The sequence below is a fragment of the Schistocerca gregaria genome, chromosome 8 (assembly GCF_023897955.1).
Source record: "Schistocerca gregaria isolate iqSchGreg1 chromosome 8, iqSchGreg1.2, whole genome shotgun sequence".
NCBI classification, from domain to species: Eukaryota; Metazoa; Arthropoda; class Insecta; order Orthoptera; family Acrididae; genus Schistocerca; species Schistocerca gregaria.
The window spans coordinates 458,837,598-458,850,604 of record NC_064927.1 but is presented as its reverse complement, the minus strand read 5'-3'; the positions used below and the strand labels follow the sequence as shown (position 1 = coordinate 458,850,604).

Below are 13,007 nucleotides of genomic sequence, written 5' to 3'. Positions count from 1 at the left end.
AGCGCAGTTCTGTGGAAAGCACTGTTTTCTTGCAAGATGGGGCGACACATCATGTCGTTCGCCCTGAGAAAGGTCTGCTTAATGCAACGTTCCACGAACGTGGTATCTCCAGAGGTTTTCCAGATGCACGGCCTGCAATAATACCTGATCTACATCCGTGTGAAATTTAGCTCTTGGGACATCTGAAAGATCGGGTTTACCAGGGACACGCTCAGTCTGTACCTAATATGAAGGACAGTAAGCAGGAACTCGTCTATTGGAAATGCAGCTCGGCAACTGGCTTGTGGAGTGAGCTTACCCGTGCGCGCCTTGAGGTGCGGCTGCTTCTTCATCCAGTCCCTGATGTGCTGGATGTCCTTGGCTCTCCTCTTCGGCTCCTCGCCCAGTTCCTTCTTGGCGACGACCTCCAGCTTGGGGCTGAGTGGCCGGATACCGGAACTCATCTGGCAACACGTTTTAGTTCTCGTATTATGACGCAGGCTGCGCTTTAAGCAAATGTTAGAGTATATGGTGGACAGGAACTGAGCAGACGAACTTTCGAAACTAGTTGCGTTTCTTTTTCGGATATATTGCTGTAAGACATTTTCAGGGGCTGATTTGGACTCTGACCACAATCTATTGGTTATGACCTGTACATTAAAAATGAAGAAACTGCAAGAAGGTGGGAATTTAAGGAGATGGGATCTGGACAAAGTGATTAAACCAGAGGTTCTACAGTGTTTCAGGGAGAGCATAAGGGAACAATTGTCACAAATGGGGGAAAGCAATGCAGTAGAAGAAGAATGGGTAGATCTGAGGGATGAAGTAGTGAAGGCAGCAGAAGATCAAGTAGGTAAAAAGAGGAGGGCTAGTAGAAATCCTTCGGTAACAGAAGAAATATTAAATTTAATTCATGAAAGGAGAAAATATAAAAATGCAATAAATGAAGCAGGCAAAAAAGAACACAAACGTCTCAAAAATGAGATCGACAGGAGGTGCAAAACGGCTAAACAGGGATGGCTAGAGGACAAATGTAAGGATGTAGAGGCTTATCTCACTAGGGGTAAGATAGATACAGCCTACAGGAAAATTAAGGAGACCTTTGGAGAGAAGAGAACCACTTGTTTGAATGTCAAGAGCTTGATGGACACCCAGCTCTAAGCAAAGAAGGGAAAGCAGAAAGGTGGAAGGAGTACATAGAGGGTCTATACAAGGGCGATGTACTTGAGGACAATATTTTGGAAATGGAAGAGAATGTAGATGAAGACGAAATGGGAGATACAATACTGAGTGAAGAGTTTGACAGAGTACTGAAAGACCTGAGTCGAAACAAGGCCCCGGAAGTAGACAATATTCCATTAGAACTACTGACGGCCTTGGGAGAGCCAGTCCTGACAAAACTCTACCATCTGGTGAGCAAGATGTATGAGACAGGAGAAATACCCTCAGACTTCAAGAAGAACATAAAATTCCAATCCTAAAGAAAGCAGGTGTTGACAGATGTGAAAATTACCGAACAATCAGTTTAATAAGCCACAGCTGCAAAATACTAACACGAATTCTTTACAGACGATTGGAAAAACTAGTAGAAGCCAACCTTAGGGAAGACCAGTTTGGATTCCGTAGAAATATTGGAACACGTGAGGCAATACTGACCTTACGACTTATCTTAGAAGAAAGATTAAGGAAAGGCAAACCTACGTTTCTAGTATTTGTAGACTTGGAGAAGGATTTTTGACAATGTTGACTGGAATACTCTCTTTCAAATTCTAAAGGTGGCAGGGGTAAAATACAGGGAGTGAAAGGCTATTTACATTTAGTACAGAAAGCAGATAGCAGTTATAAGAGTCGACATGAAAGGGATGCAGCGGTTTGAATGGGAGTGGGACAGGATTGTTGCCTCTCCTCGATGTTATTGAATCTGTATATTGAGCAAGCAGTAAAGGAAGCAACAGAAAAATTACGAGTAGGTATTAAAATCCATGGAGAAGAAATAAAAACTTTGAGGTTCGCCGATGACATTGTAATTTTGTCAGAGACAGCAAAGGACTTGGAAGAGCAGTTGAATGGAATGGAAAGTGTCTTGAAAGGAGGATACAAGATGAACATCAACAAAAGCAAATCGAGGGTAATGGAATGTAGTCATATTAAATCGGGTAATGCTGAGGGAATTAGATTAGGAAATGAGACACTGAAAGCAGTAAAGGAGTTTTGCTATCTGGGGAGCATAATAACTGATGATGGTCGAAGTAGAGAGGATATAAAATGCAGACTGGCAATGGCAAGGAAAGCGTTTCTGAAGAAGAGAAGTTTGTTAACATCGAGTATAGATTTAAGAGTCAGGAAGTCGTTTCTGAAAGTATTTATATGGAGTGTAGCCATGTATGGAAGTGAAACATTGACGATAAATAGTTTGGACGAGAAGAGAATAGAAGCTTTCGAAATGTGGTGCTACAGAAGAATGCTGAAGATTAGATGGGTAGATCACATAACAAATGAGGAGTTTGTGGCACAACTTGACAAGAAGAAGAGACCGGTTGGTAGGACATGTTCTGAGGCATCAAGGGATCACAAATTTAGCATTGGAGGGTAGCGTGGAGGGTAAAAATCGTAGAGGGAGACCAAGAGATGAATACACTAAGCAGATTCAGAATGATGTAGTTTGCAGTAAGTACTGGGAGCTGAAGAAGCTTGCACAGGATAGAGTAGCATGGAGAATTGCATCAAACCAGTCTCATGACTGAAGACAACAACAACAACCGTTTTGAAATTAAAAAGGACGTGCTAAGATATCGCAATAACTTTATTATTACATGAAAGCCTGTAACTTAATCTACGCACTGACGCCATGACAGTCTGATTCTTCCTTGTTTACGTTGTGTACTGAGTGTTTAAGATGTCTCCGATAATCGTGAGTCCCGCCGACTGTGAAGTACGGGCTATTATAATATTTCTTAGTGGTAAAGGCCTAAAAGCTATGGATATTCATCGTGAGATCTGTGCAGTTTACGGAGAAAACATTATGAGTGATGGAATGGTAAGAAAGTGGGTGAGATCATCTAAAGATGGCCGCGCATTTGTGCTTAATGAAAACGGAGTGTGCGCCCTTCGGTCGTTAATGAAAGTTTGGTGCAAGAAGTGGACAATAAGGTGAGAGAAAACAGACGCTTTACGATTTACTCCTTGCGGGATGACTCCCCTAATGTTCCTCCTAGTGTTCTATATGGCATTGTGACCGAGCACTTGAATTACCGAAAATTGTGCTCACGTTGGGTATCGAAAACGTTGTCGGATGTGCACAAAGCCAAACATTTAGAGAGTGAATTGACTTTCCTTGAGCGGTACCACAACGACTGTGATGATTTCTTAAGCCAAATTGTTACTGGCGATGAAACATGAGTGGCCTACGTCACACCAGAATCAAAGCAACAGTCCATGGAAGTTGAGCAAAGACATCATTTTGCTGCAAGATAATGCCCGTCCGCATGTGGTGAATCAGACCAAAGATCTCATCACATCTTTTCGATGGGAAACTCTAGATCATCCTCCGTACAGCCTCGATCTTGCGCCCAGTGACTACCATCTGTTCCTGCACTTGAAGAAACACCTGGGCGGTCAGCGTCTTAAAGACGATGACGAAGTCAAAACAGTGGTGATGCAGTGGTTAACAAGTCAGGCAGCAGACTTCTATGAGGACAAGTGCCTCAATATTGACGGAAATTATGTAGAAAGTTAGATTAAGGTACAGGCTTTCATGTAAAAATAAAATTCTTGAGGTATCTTAGCACGTCTTTTTTTAATTTCAAAACCGTATTTACTTAAAAAACACGCCTCGTAATTTGCAGTCATCACGTACAGCACAAAATACAGATTAATTCCTAGATGCAAAAATACACTCTAACAGCACAGACTCTCCATCATACCCTCTCAGATTTAGCGGCAAGATGGCCCGGTGGATATCCTGTTAATAACTGAACACAGATCAGTCATTAAATTAGGAAGAAAGTGTACTGAAAAAAGAAGCAAACTGGAAATAGTGAACATCCCAAGCTCAGGATCTGCTACCTTGAGGGAGTTGAAAGAAAGACGCAACGTGGTTGTCTGGTCACAGTGTTGGATTCCAAAGCAGGGGACCCGTATTCAAATCTCCCTCGTGTCCATTTTGTTCACAAAATTATTACGTCCGGTCACCTGTCTGTTCTCCTTCTGTAGTCTTCGTAATTATCATACTATACGTTATAGAATATGAGTCATGTGGTAAGAATGTATTTCCGTCGCAAGTAAATGCGACGAGTAGTGACAGAAAGGGAGATACTCCATAGACTTCTCACAGAAATGAAAACAACAAATAAATGTGTGTGAACTATGTTACAGAAAAGGAATTCAAGAGTCAAAACTTCCAAAATGCAAAGCAAGAGTCATAACAAGTTGTACTTAGGTAGAACAGATAGGAGGCAAGTGCCTCTGGAAATCCCTTCCTTGTACATCACTGCTACAAACGGACGTTACAACACGACACAGATAAATTGGAATACAGCGAACAGACACGTCAACGACCGGAAGAAAAGTTCATAATTTTGTGAGAAAAGAAAGAGGCACGAGGGAGACTCGAACACGGACCTCGCGCTTCGGTTTCCTCAACCGTGACCACAGATCCACGACGCGTCTCTCTTCCGAGGTTGCACATCTTCAGCTTGCACCATTCACTGTTTCTATTTCGCTTCGTTATTCACATTTCAGTACACCTTCGTCTTGTTTTCATGCTAGATCTGTGTTCAGTTTTTGACAGGCTATCCACTCAGCCAGCTTACCACTAAATCTGAACGGGTACGATGGGGAGTTTCTGTTGCGAGAAAAAAAAAAGCAACGCACCACGAAGGAAATATGGGAGAAAAATCTGTTGATCTGATGCACACGCGCAGAAAATCAAATGCTTACGATTTTAGAAAAACTGGATGATTTATTCAACAGAGAGAGCTATTCAATGTGAGAAAATCAGTAATGCCTTGGTCTACGACTGGCCCTTATGCAAGCAGTTATTCGGCTTAGTACTGACTCACAAAGATGTTGGACGTCCTCCTCAGGGATACCGTGCCAAATACTGTCCAACTGGCGAGGTAGATCTTCCAAGTACCAAGCTGTTTCGAAGACTCTGCCGATGATGCTCCAAACCTTCTCAGCTGATGAGAGATCCGGTGACCTTTCTGACCAAGGCAGCACTTGGAAAGCATGACGACGAGCAGTGGAAACTGTAGCTGTGTGCGGGCGGACAATAACTTGCTGATAAGCTGATATGTGAGAATAGGCCCCAGGAGTAGACAACATTCAATTAGAACTACTGAGAGCCTTGGGAGAGCCAGCCCTGACAAAACTCTTTCCATCTGGTGAGCAAGATGTGTGAGACAGGCGAAATACCCTCAGACTTCAAGAAGAATATAATAATTCCAATCCCAAAGAAAGCAGGCGTTGACAGATGTGAAAATTACCGAACTATCAGTTTAATAAGCCACGGTTGCAAAATACTAACATGAATTCTTTACAGACGAATGGAAAAACTGGTAGAAGCAGACCTCGGGGAAGACCAGTTTGGATTGCGTAGAAATGTTGGAACACGTAAGACAATACTGACCCATCGACTTATCTTAGAAAATAGATTAAGAAAAGGCAAACCTACGTCTCTAGCATAAGTAGACTTAAAGAAAGCTTTTCAAATGTTGACTGGAATACTCTCTTTCAAATTCTGAAGGTGGCAGGGATAAAATACAGGGAGCGAAAGGCTATTTACAATTTGTACAGAAACCAGATGGCAGTTATGACAGTCAAAGGGGATGAAAGGGAAGCAGTGGTTGGGAAGGGAGTGAGGTTATTCAATCTGTATATTGAGCAAGCAGTAAAGGAAACAATAGAAAAATTCGGAGTAGGATTTAAAATCCATGGAAGAGAAATTAAAACTTCGAGACTCGCCGATGATATTGTAATTCTGTCAGAGACAGCAAAAGACCTGGAAGAGCAGCTGAACGGAATGGACAGTGTCTTAAAAGGAGGATATAAGATGAACATCGACAAAAGCAAAACGAGGATAATGGAATGTAGTCAAATTAAATCGGGTGATGCTGCGGAGACTAGATTAGGGAATGAGCCGCTTAAAGTAGTAAGTGAGTTTTACTATCTGGGGAGCAAAGTAACTGATGATGGTCGAAGTAGAAAGGATATAAAATGTAGACTGCAATGGCAAGGGAAGCATTTCTGAAGAAGAAAAATTTGTTAACGTCGAGTATAGATTTAAGTGTCAGGAAGTCGTTTCTGAAAGAATTTGTATGGAGTGTAGCCATGAATGGAAGTGAAACATGGGCGATAAATAGTTTGGACAAGAAGAGAATAGAAGCTTTCGGAATGTGGTGCTACGGAAGAAAGCTGAAGATTAGATGGGTAGATGACATAACTAATGAGGAGGTATTGAACAGAATTGGAGAGAAGAGAAATTTGTGGCACAACTTGACTATAAGAAGGGAACGGTTGTAGGGCATATTCTGAGGCATCAAGGGATCACCAATTCAGTATTGGAGGGCAGCGTGGAGGGTAAAAATCGTAGAGGGGTAGCAAGAGATGAATACACTAAACAGATTCGGAACGATGTAGGTTGCTATAGGTACTGGTAGATGAAAAAGTTTGCACAGGGTAGAGTAGCACGGAGACATGCATCAAACCAGTCTCTGGACTTCAGTCACGACCATGTGAGAGTAAGATGAAGGGCAACAAAACGGCTTGGTAAATATCGTCGACGTACCGCTGTGCTGCAAGGGAGCCTCGAACGACAACCGAGGGTGTGCTGCTATGAAAGGAAACGGCACCCTAGACCATCATTCCCAGCTGTCGGGCAGTATAGCGGCCAACATCTAGGTTGTTATCACACCGCTATCCAGCGCGTCTCCAGACACGTGTTCGACCTGGAACTTCATTGACTGCACACCTCCACTGACTATTCTGGCTGCCCGATGACCAGTGAAGACGTGTTTGGAGACTCCCCAGGCAGTGGTGCGTTACCAACTGGCGGACGCATGACATAAATGGCCAGACAGCCAGGAGTTACGGTGTGGGATGCCATTTCTTTTCATAGCGGGACCCCTTGTGTTGTAATTCGCAGCACAGACCCCTACGTTCCGTTTTGTTGTTGGGTTGGGTTGTTTGGGGGAGGAGACCAGACAGCGAGGTCATCGGTGTCACCGGATTAGGGAAGGATGGGGAAGTCGATCGTGCCCTTTCAAAGGAACCATCCCGGCATCTGCCTGGAGCGATTTAGGATGGCCGGACGCGGGATTGAACCGTCGTCCTCACGAATGCGAGTCCAGTGTGCTAGCCACTGCACGACCTCGCTCGGTCTCGTTTTGTTGTCCTTTATGGCAAGCCATTCTGGGCTTACACTTTTGCAAGACACTTGGCACCCGCACATGACGAGAATTTCTACCGCTTATCTTCGTGCTTGCGAAACCCTACCTTGGCCAGCAACGCAGTCGAATTTGTCCGCAATTGAGAACATTAGGAGCATTGTGGTCAAGGTCCTCGAACCACCTCGGGATTTTTACGACCTAACGCGCCTATTCGACAGAATTTGCACGATATCCCCCAGGAACACATCCAAAAAAATCTATAGGTCAGTGCCATGCCTGCATAAGGGCCAGAGGTGGACCAACCCGTTATAGACTTGCTCAATTCGTGAAGCTCTTTCTTTTGAATAAATCGTCCAATTTTTCTTAAACTGATCACTTGCATGTCTGTACAAGTACCCGTACATAACATCTGCTGACTTCCGTCCTATTCAGATAATTCGATCAAATCGTCACCAGTTAACCTATCAATACTGCTGTGAATATGGATTAAGTCATGAGGAAAGGAATGTGCTTTGAGGGGTGATAGTGTTGGTGATTCCGGACAAAAAACTTTCAGACTAACATGTGCCCTTTTCTTAACTGTACCTGAATAACGGTGTTTGAGAATCAGTAGCAGTTAAGGGTCTGGGGCATATTCCCACTTATTTGAAATTACCACAGCAAAATATCGTACTTTTGTATTTCTTTTTATCACCTTTGTGTGTGAGCAGACACTAAGGAGGAACATCTCGCTCGTATTTTACATGTGTGTGCTCAAGTGTAAGACAGTGTGAATGAAGTTCAGATCTGAAACACAGCAGCTCGTTTACAAGAGCTGCAAAATGCATTGCAGTTGACGCATGTTTTCTGAGTATAAGTGCACAATTAAACAAGATATTAGATCACACTGTTTAATTTTCTATCTTATGAGTTTCTCCAGAAACTGGTAAGAACAAGATGTATGTTCACGCGAACTCTGTAATTCAGAATCACTAATACTACCACCCTTCACGGAATCTGCTTTACCTCTACATCTACATCTACATCTACGAGTACATCCATACTCCGCAAGCCACCTGACGGTGTGTGGCGGAGGGTACCCTGAGTACCTCTATCGGTTCTCCCTTCTTTTCCAGTCTCGTATTGTTCGTGGAAAGAAGGATTGTCGGTATGCTTCTGTGTGGGCTCTAATCTCTCTGATTTTATACTCACGGTCTCTTCGCGAGATATACGTAGGAGGGAGCAATATACTGCTTGACTCTTCGGTGAAGGTATGTTCTCGAAACTTTAACAAAAGCCCGTACCGAGCTACTGACCGTCTCTCCTGCAGAGTCTTCCACTGGAGTTTATCTATCATCTCCGTAACGCTTTCGCGATTACTAAATGATCCTGTAACGAAGCGCGCTGCTCTCCGTTGGATCTTCTCTATCTCTTCTATCAACCCTATCTGGTGCGGACCCCACACTGCTGAGCGGTACTCAAGCAGTGGGCGAACAAGCGTACTGTAACCTACTTCCTTTGTTGTCGGATTGCATTTCCTTAGGATTCTTCCAATGAATTTCAGTCTGGCATCTGCTTTACCGACGATCAACTTTATATGATCATTCCATACTATACATCTATACGTACAAGTAACACAGAAAGAAACAAGTTCCAGACAGAACCGAGCAGTATCGAAAGCAAGTTTCCGGGTGAAGGATGAAACCGGAATTACTGTTGTCAACAGCAAACACCGCGAGTGAATAAAAGAAGTTTGTTCCTGAACAAGAGACAAAGAGGATACCGTTGAGATCATCACTGTTGTGCAGATATTTTCAGTGCAATGCAGTAAGGAAATCAAATAAAATGCGATTATTCTGTAACGCGCCACCGGACACTACGGGATGTTTAAAAAATAACGACCTTGTTTTGGACGGTAATAATTACGAAACATGTGACGTTCGGGCAAGGAAATGTGTTTTGTTTTAGTGAGCGTGGCCTGGAGTTTCAGAAAATCACCGTTAGGTGTCAGTTAATGCGTCTTCTCAGTTTGCAGCCAGTCAAAAGTGAGATGGCGTCCGATCAACTGTAGGCATTTTCTGAGTTGCAGTTTGCAAAGACTGAGTCAGCAGTTTCGGTCCAGCGTGCATTTCGCCGGCGTTTTGGCATTGATCCGTCTGCACCCAAAAATATTTGTAGTTGATATCGCCAATCTCAAGAGATAGGATGCTTTTGAAATGATAAGAGTCCAAGTCGGCCTTCCACTTCTGATGGCATAGTGGAGTGAATTCGGCAAACGTTTGAGCGGAGCCCACTTATGTCTATTCGCTGCGCGAGCAGAGCACTGACACTGTCTCATATTACTCACTGGCGACTCTTCGGGTGTCGTTTCGTCTATGAACCATACAGACTAAGCCATAAGAATAAGAAACGGAAACCATATTTGTTAAAAAACAAATTCTTTTAAGAATTGTGTGATAAAACAGTAGGAAGCCAAGATCTAGAGAAGGAATGGAAACTGTAATAGTGCAGGCTGCTGCAGAGTCTCTAGAACATCGAAGTCAAATACTGACCTACTGGAATAGATAGATTGATGAAGAGGAACAGAAGTGGCATACCTGAAGACGTTACAGAGCAGGACGACTGAAAATAGAGAGGGATGTAAAACACTGTCGAAAGAATCTAAAGAACTATGTAGGAAAATTAATCAAGAAACTGGGCTAGCTTTGTATTGGAAGTGGAAATCGATATCGATATTTTACAGAAATGTGCTTTTAAAATGATGAGGAATTTAAATGAAAATGTGAAGAATGATGCAAGATTAGAAGTGGTATCTAAGACGCAATTGACGGACTACTATAAAAAAAACAAAAGAAGAGGAAGAGATAGCAGTAGATAGAATGGAAATGAAGGAATTGGAAGATGCAGTATTTATAATGAAAAATAGGATAACACCTGGCAGCGATGGAATTAGCAAGAAGCTGAGTATATCTTAACACATGCTGAAAAATAAGACAATTCAAGAAATCTTTGAAATTTGGAACAAAAACTTTTTAAAAAAAGGAGACAGAAGTAAATGCAAAAAAACTATAGGAGCATCTCTGTGCTCAGCGCTGGGTATAAAATATCTTCTAAAGTAATAACGTAGACACTTGTAGTAACTATCGAAATTTTTCTGATACAAGGCCAAACGCGTTTGAAGGAAAGTTGATAGTGCACAGACAATAAGTTCACTGTAGACAAATAACTAAGAAACAGAAAGAGTGCAATAGAGACGCACTTCTATCATTCGAGGAATATGCGAAAGCTTTCGATAAAGTGCATAGGAAAAGCTATCAGAGATAATGAACATACTTTTGCACGTAGGATAAATAGTAGAAACCATGTAACGAGGATCAGAAATCGACACTGCAGGAACTGGAAACTCTAAAACCAGGACAAATTTCGGAGTAAAATAAGGATACAGTTTGTCTCCAATTCTTCTTAATATTTATGCTGTATGTACTGAGGCAATAGATAAGTAAATTAACTTTTTATACTTATGACTTCAACAACATGAATTATTGTATGACCTTACTCTCTGCTGATGATCAGTTTCGTGACTGCCGATAGCAGGAACACTCTCCAAAAAGCTGCTCGTATTTTATCCAAAAAGGGCTCAGTTGTACAAACTACTATTATCTCCAAAGAAAACAAAACTTATGGTTTTCAATAACCAGGAGCCAATTCACGGAAAAATAATAGTAAGTGATCAAAAACCAGAAAAAGTAAACTCGTTCAACTTCTTAGAAAATACTATCTCATTCGTGACGGAAAAGGGCGTATGAAAGGAAGTAGAAAGACGGAATTACGTTAGTGGAACAATCTACAGAACCGTCAAAACTAAAGTAAGAAAGTAAGTTCTACTGAACTACTACAAAACAATGTCGGCACCAACAATAACATAGGGAAATGAGTTGAGGACTAACAAAAAGAAATGAACAAAGAATACAAGCACTGGAAACACGATTCCTAAGATGAGTAGCTGGGTACACTCTGACAAGAAGAGAAATGCTAAAATCAGACATTAAATGGGAATGACAATCTGAAACGAGCAGATTAAGGAATACATGAGCAACTCGAAGGACCACGTCACAGGAATAGAAGACGACAGAATACCAAAATTAGTGTTGAATTATTGCACAGTGGGCAGACCTTTAGGAAAACGGAGGAAAAGATGGAAAGATCAATAATTTCAATAAAGAGAATGTAATAGGCAAATGCCTAAGATGAGCAGAAAGAAGAAGAACTGTTGCTCATCAAATTACTGAGTATTATTCATCGGTGCATCCGAAGAACAACAACATTCCTTTGCTGCTAAGAGAAAATGGTTCAAATGGCTCTGAGCACTATGAGACTCAACTGCTGTGGTCATTAGTCCCCTAGAACTTAGAACTACTTAAACCTAACTAACCTAAGGACATCACACACATCCATGCCCGAGGCAGGATTCGAACCTGCGACCGTAGCAGTCGCACGGTTCCAGACTGCGCGCCTAGAACCGCGAGACTACCGCGGCCGGCTTTGCTGCTAAGAAAGACAGATTTACGAAGGAGTATACTTAAACAGAGATGTTTTTAATCACAGCTAGGACCTCTCTTAAGACGCGGCATAGAAAATGGACATAATGAAGACAGCAAAACTAAAGAAATTAGAGGACAACAGTAAATGGAAAGGCAAATAACTTCGGAAAGAGGGTCTCTGAATGGGGCACGAAGTCGGATGAATGAAGCTGGTGACCTCCACTACAGGCCATTCTGTGGCTAGTGGGCTATAGTAAAGACGTAGGTACGTAGATGAGTAACTGACCTTTGGGTGTCTGGGTTGTCGTCCTTGTGCACAGAGACGCGAGCGTCCGGGCGTGGAGCAGCAGACGAGGACGCTGTCCTGGAGGGGCGCCTCAGTCCGGTGGCAGCGCGAAGCGGAGTCGAGTCCGCAGATGAGTGGCGGCCGCGATGCTTCATCTGATAAAGGCCACACTCACACGTGGCCGCCATCTCTTCGGTTTATCTGCAGACATGATGTCAAGGGGGCATTCTCCGCTCGCCAGATCGCGTCAGCCACTCACAAAGCCAGGGCAGTAAACTCCCCTCTCGAAAGACACCGTCGCCTACCAGAGAGTGTTGTCATACTCCCTTTCGGTCTGTGGTGAGGTTGTGGCGTTACGCTTCGGTTGCCCGCCGCTTCCGCTAACAAATTAAGCCCAATAGAAGTCGCGCCCCAGCTTGTGGCCTTAGAAGCAGGTGACTCGAACCTACTTGCGAGTGCTAATCAAGCAGTCACTTTGACTAATAGATGTAGGTGTACAGGAAGCGCAGTACCACAAACACAACAACGGGAAGAGCCCAAATTCGACTCTTCAATCAGAAATATTCTATATTCAATAACTGCAAGGGAACGAATATTAAGCACTGTAATCAGGAGGAAAGAGTGTATTAACGTTCAGTACTAAGCTCACATGCTATCAAGTATAAATTTAGAGTTAGAAAAATGTAATCAATGAAATCTCTGTAAGGCTGACATGAGCGGGCGGGTTAGAGAGAGAGAGAGAGAGAGAGAGAGAGAGAGAGAGAGAGAGAGAGAGAGAGAGAGAGATGCTAACAGTGAAAAATAACAGCGGAGTCCGCCGGCTCTGTCTAGGAG

General features: G+C 42.9%; 1 protein-coding gene across 1 annotated transcript in view; it reads right to left on the bottom strand.

The window, feature by feature from the left end:
- Positions 1-12,331, bottom strand: part of LOC126284523 (retinol-binding protein pinta-like) — a 108,955-nt gene extending 96,624 nt beyond the window's left edge. The window contains exons 1-2 of the mRNA XM_049983516.1: positions 12,174-12,331; positions 299-443 (exon numbers count right to left, since the gene is read on the bottom strand). Of these exons, the coding sequence (XP_049839473.1) occupies positions 299-443 (145 nt within the window). The 5' untranslated portion in view covers positions 12,174-12,331. The remainder of the gene's footprint in view (positions 1-298; positions 444-12,173) is intronic.
- Between the last annotated feature and the right edge of the window lie 676 nt (positions 12,332-13,007).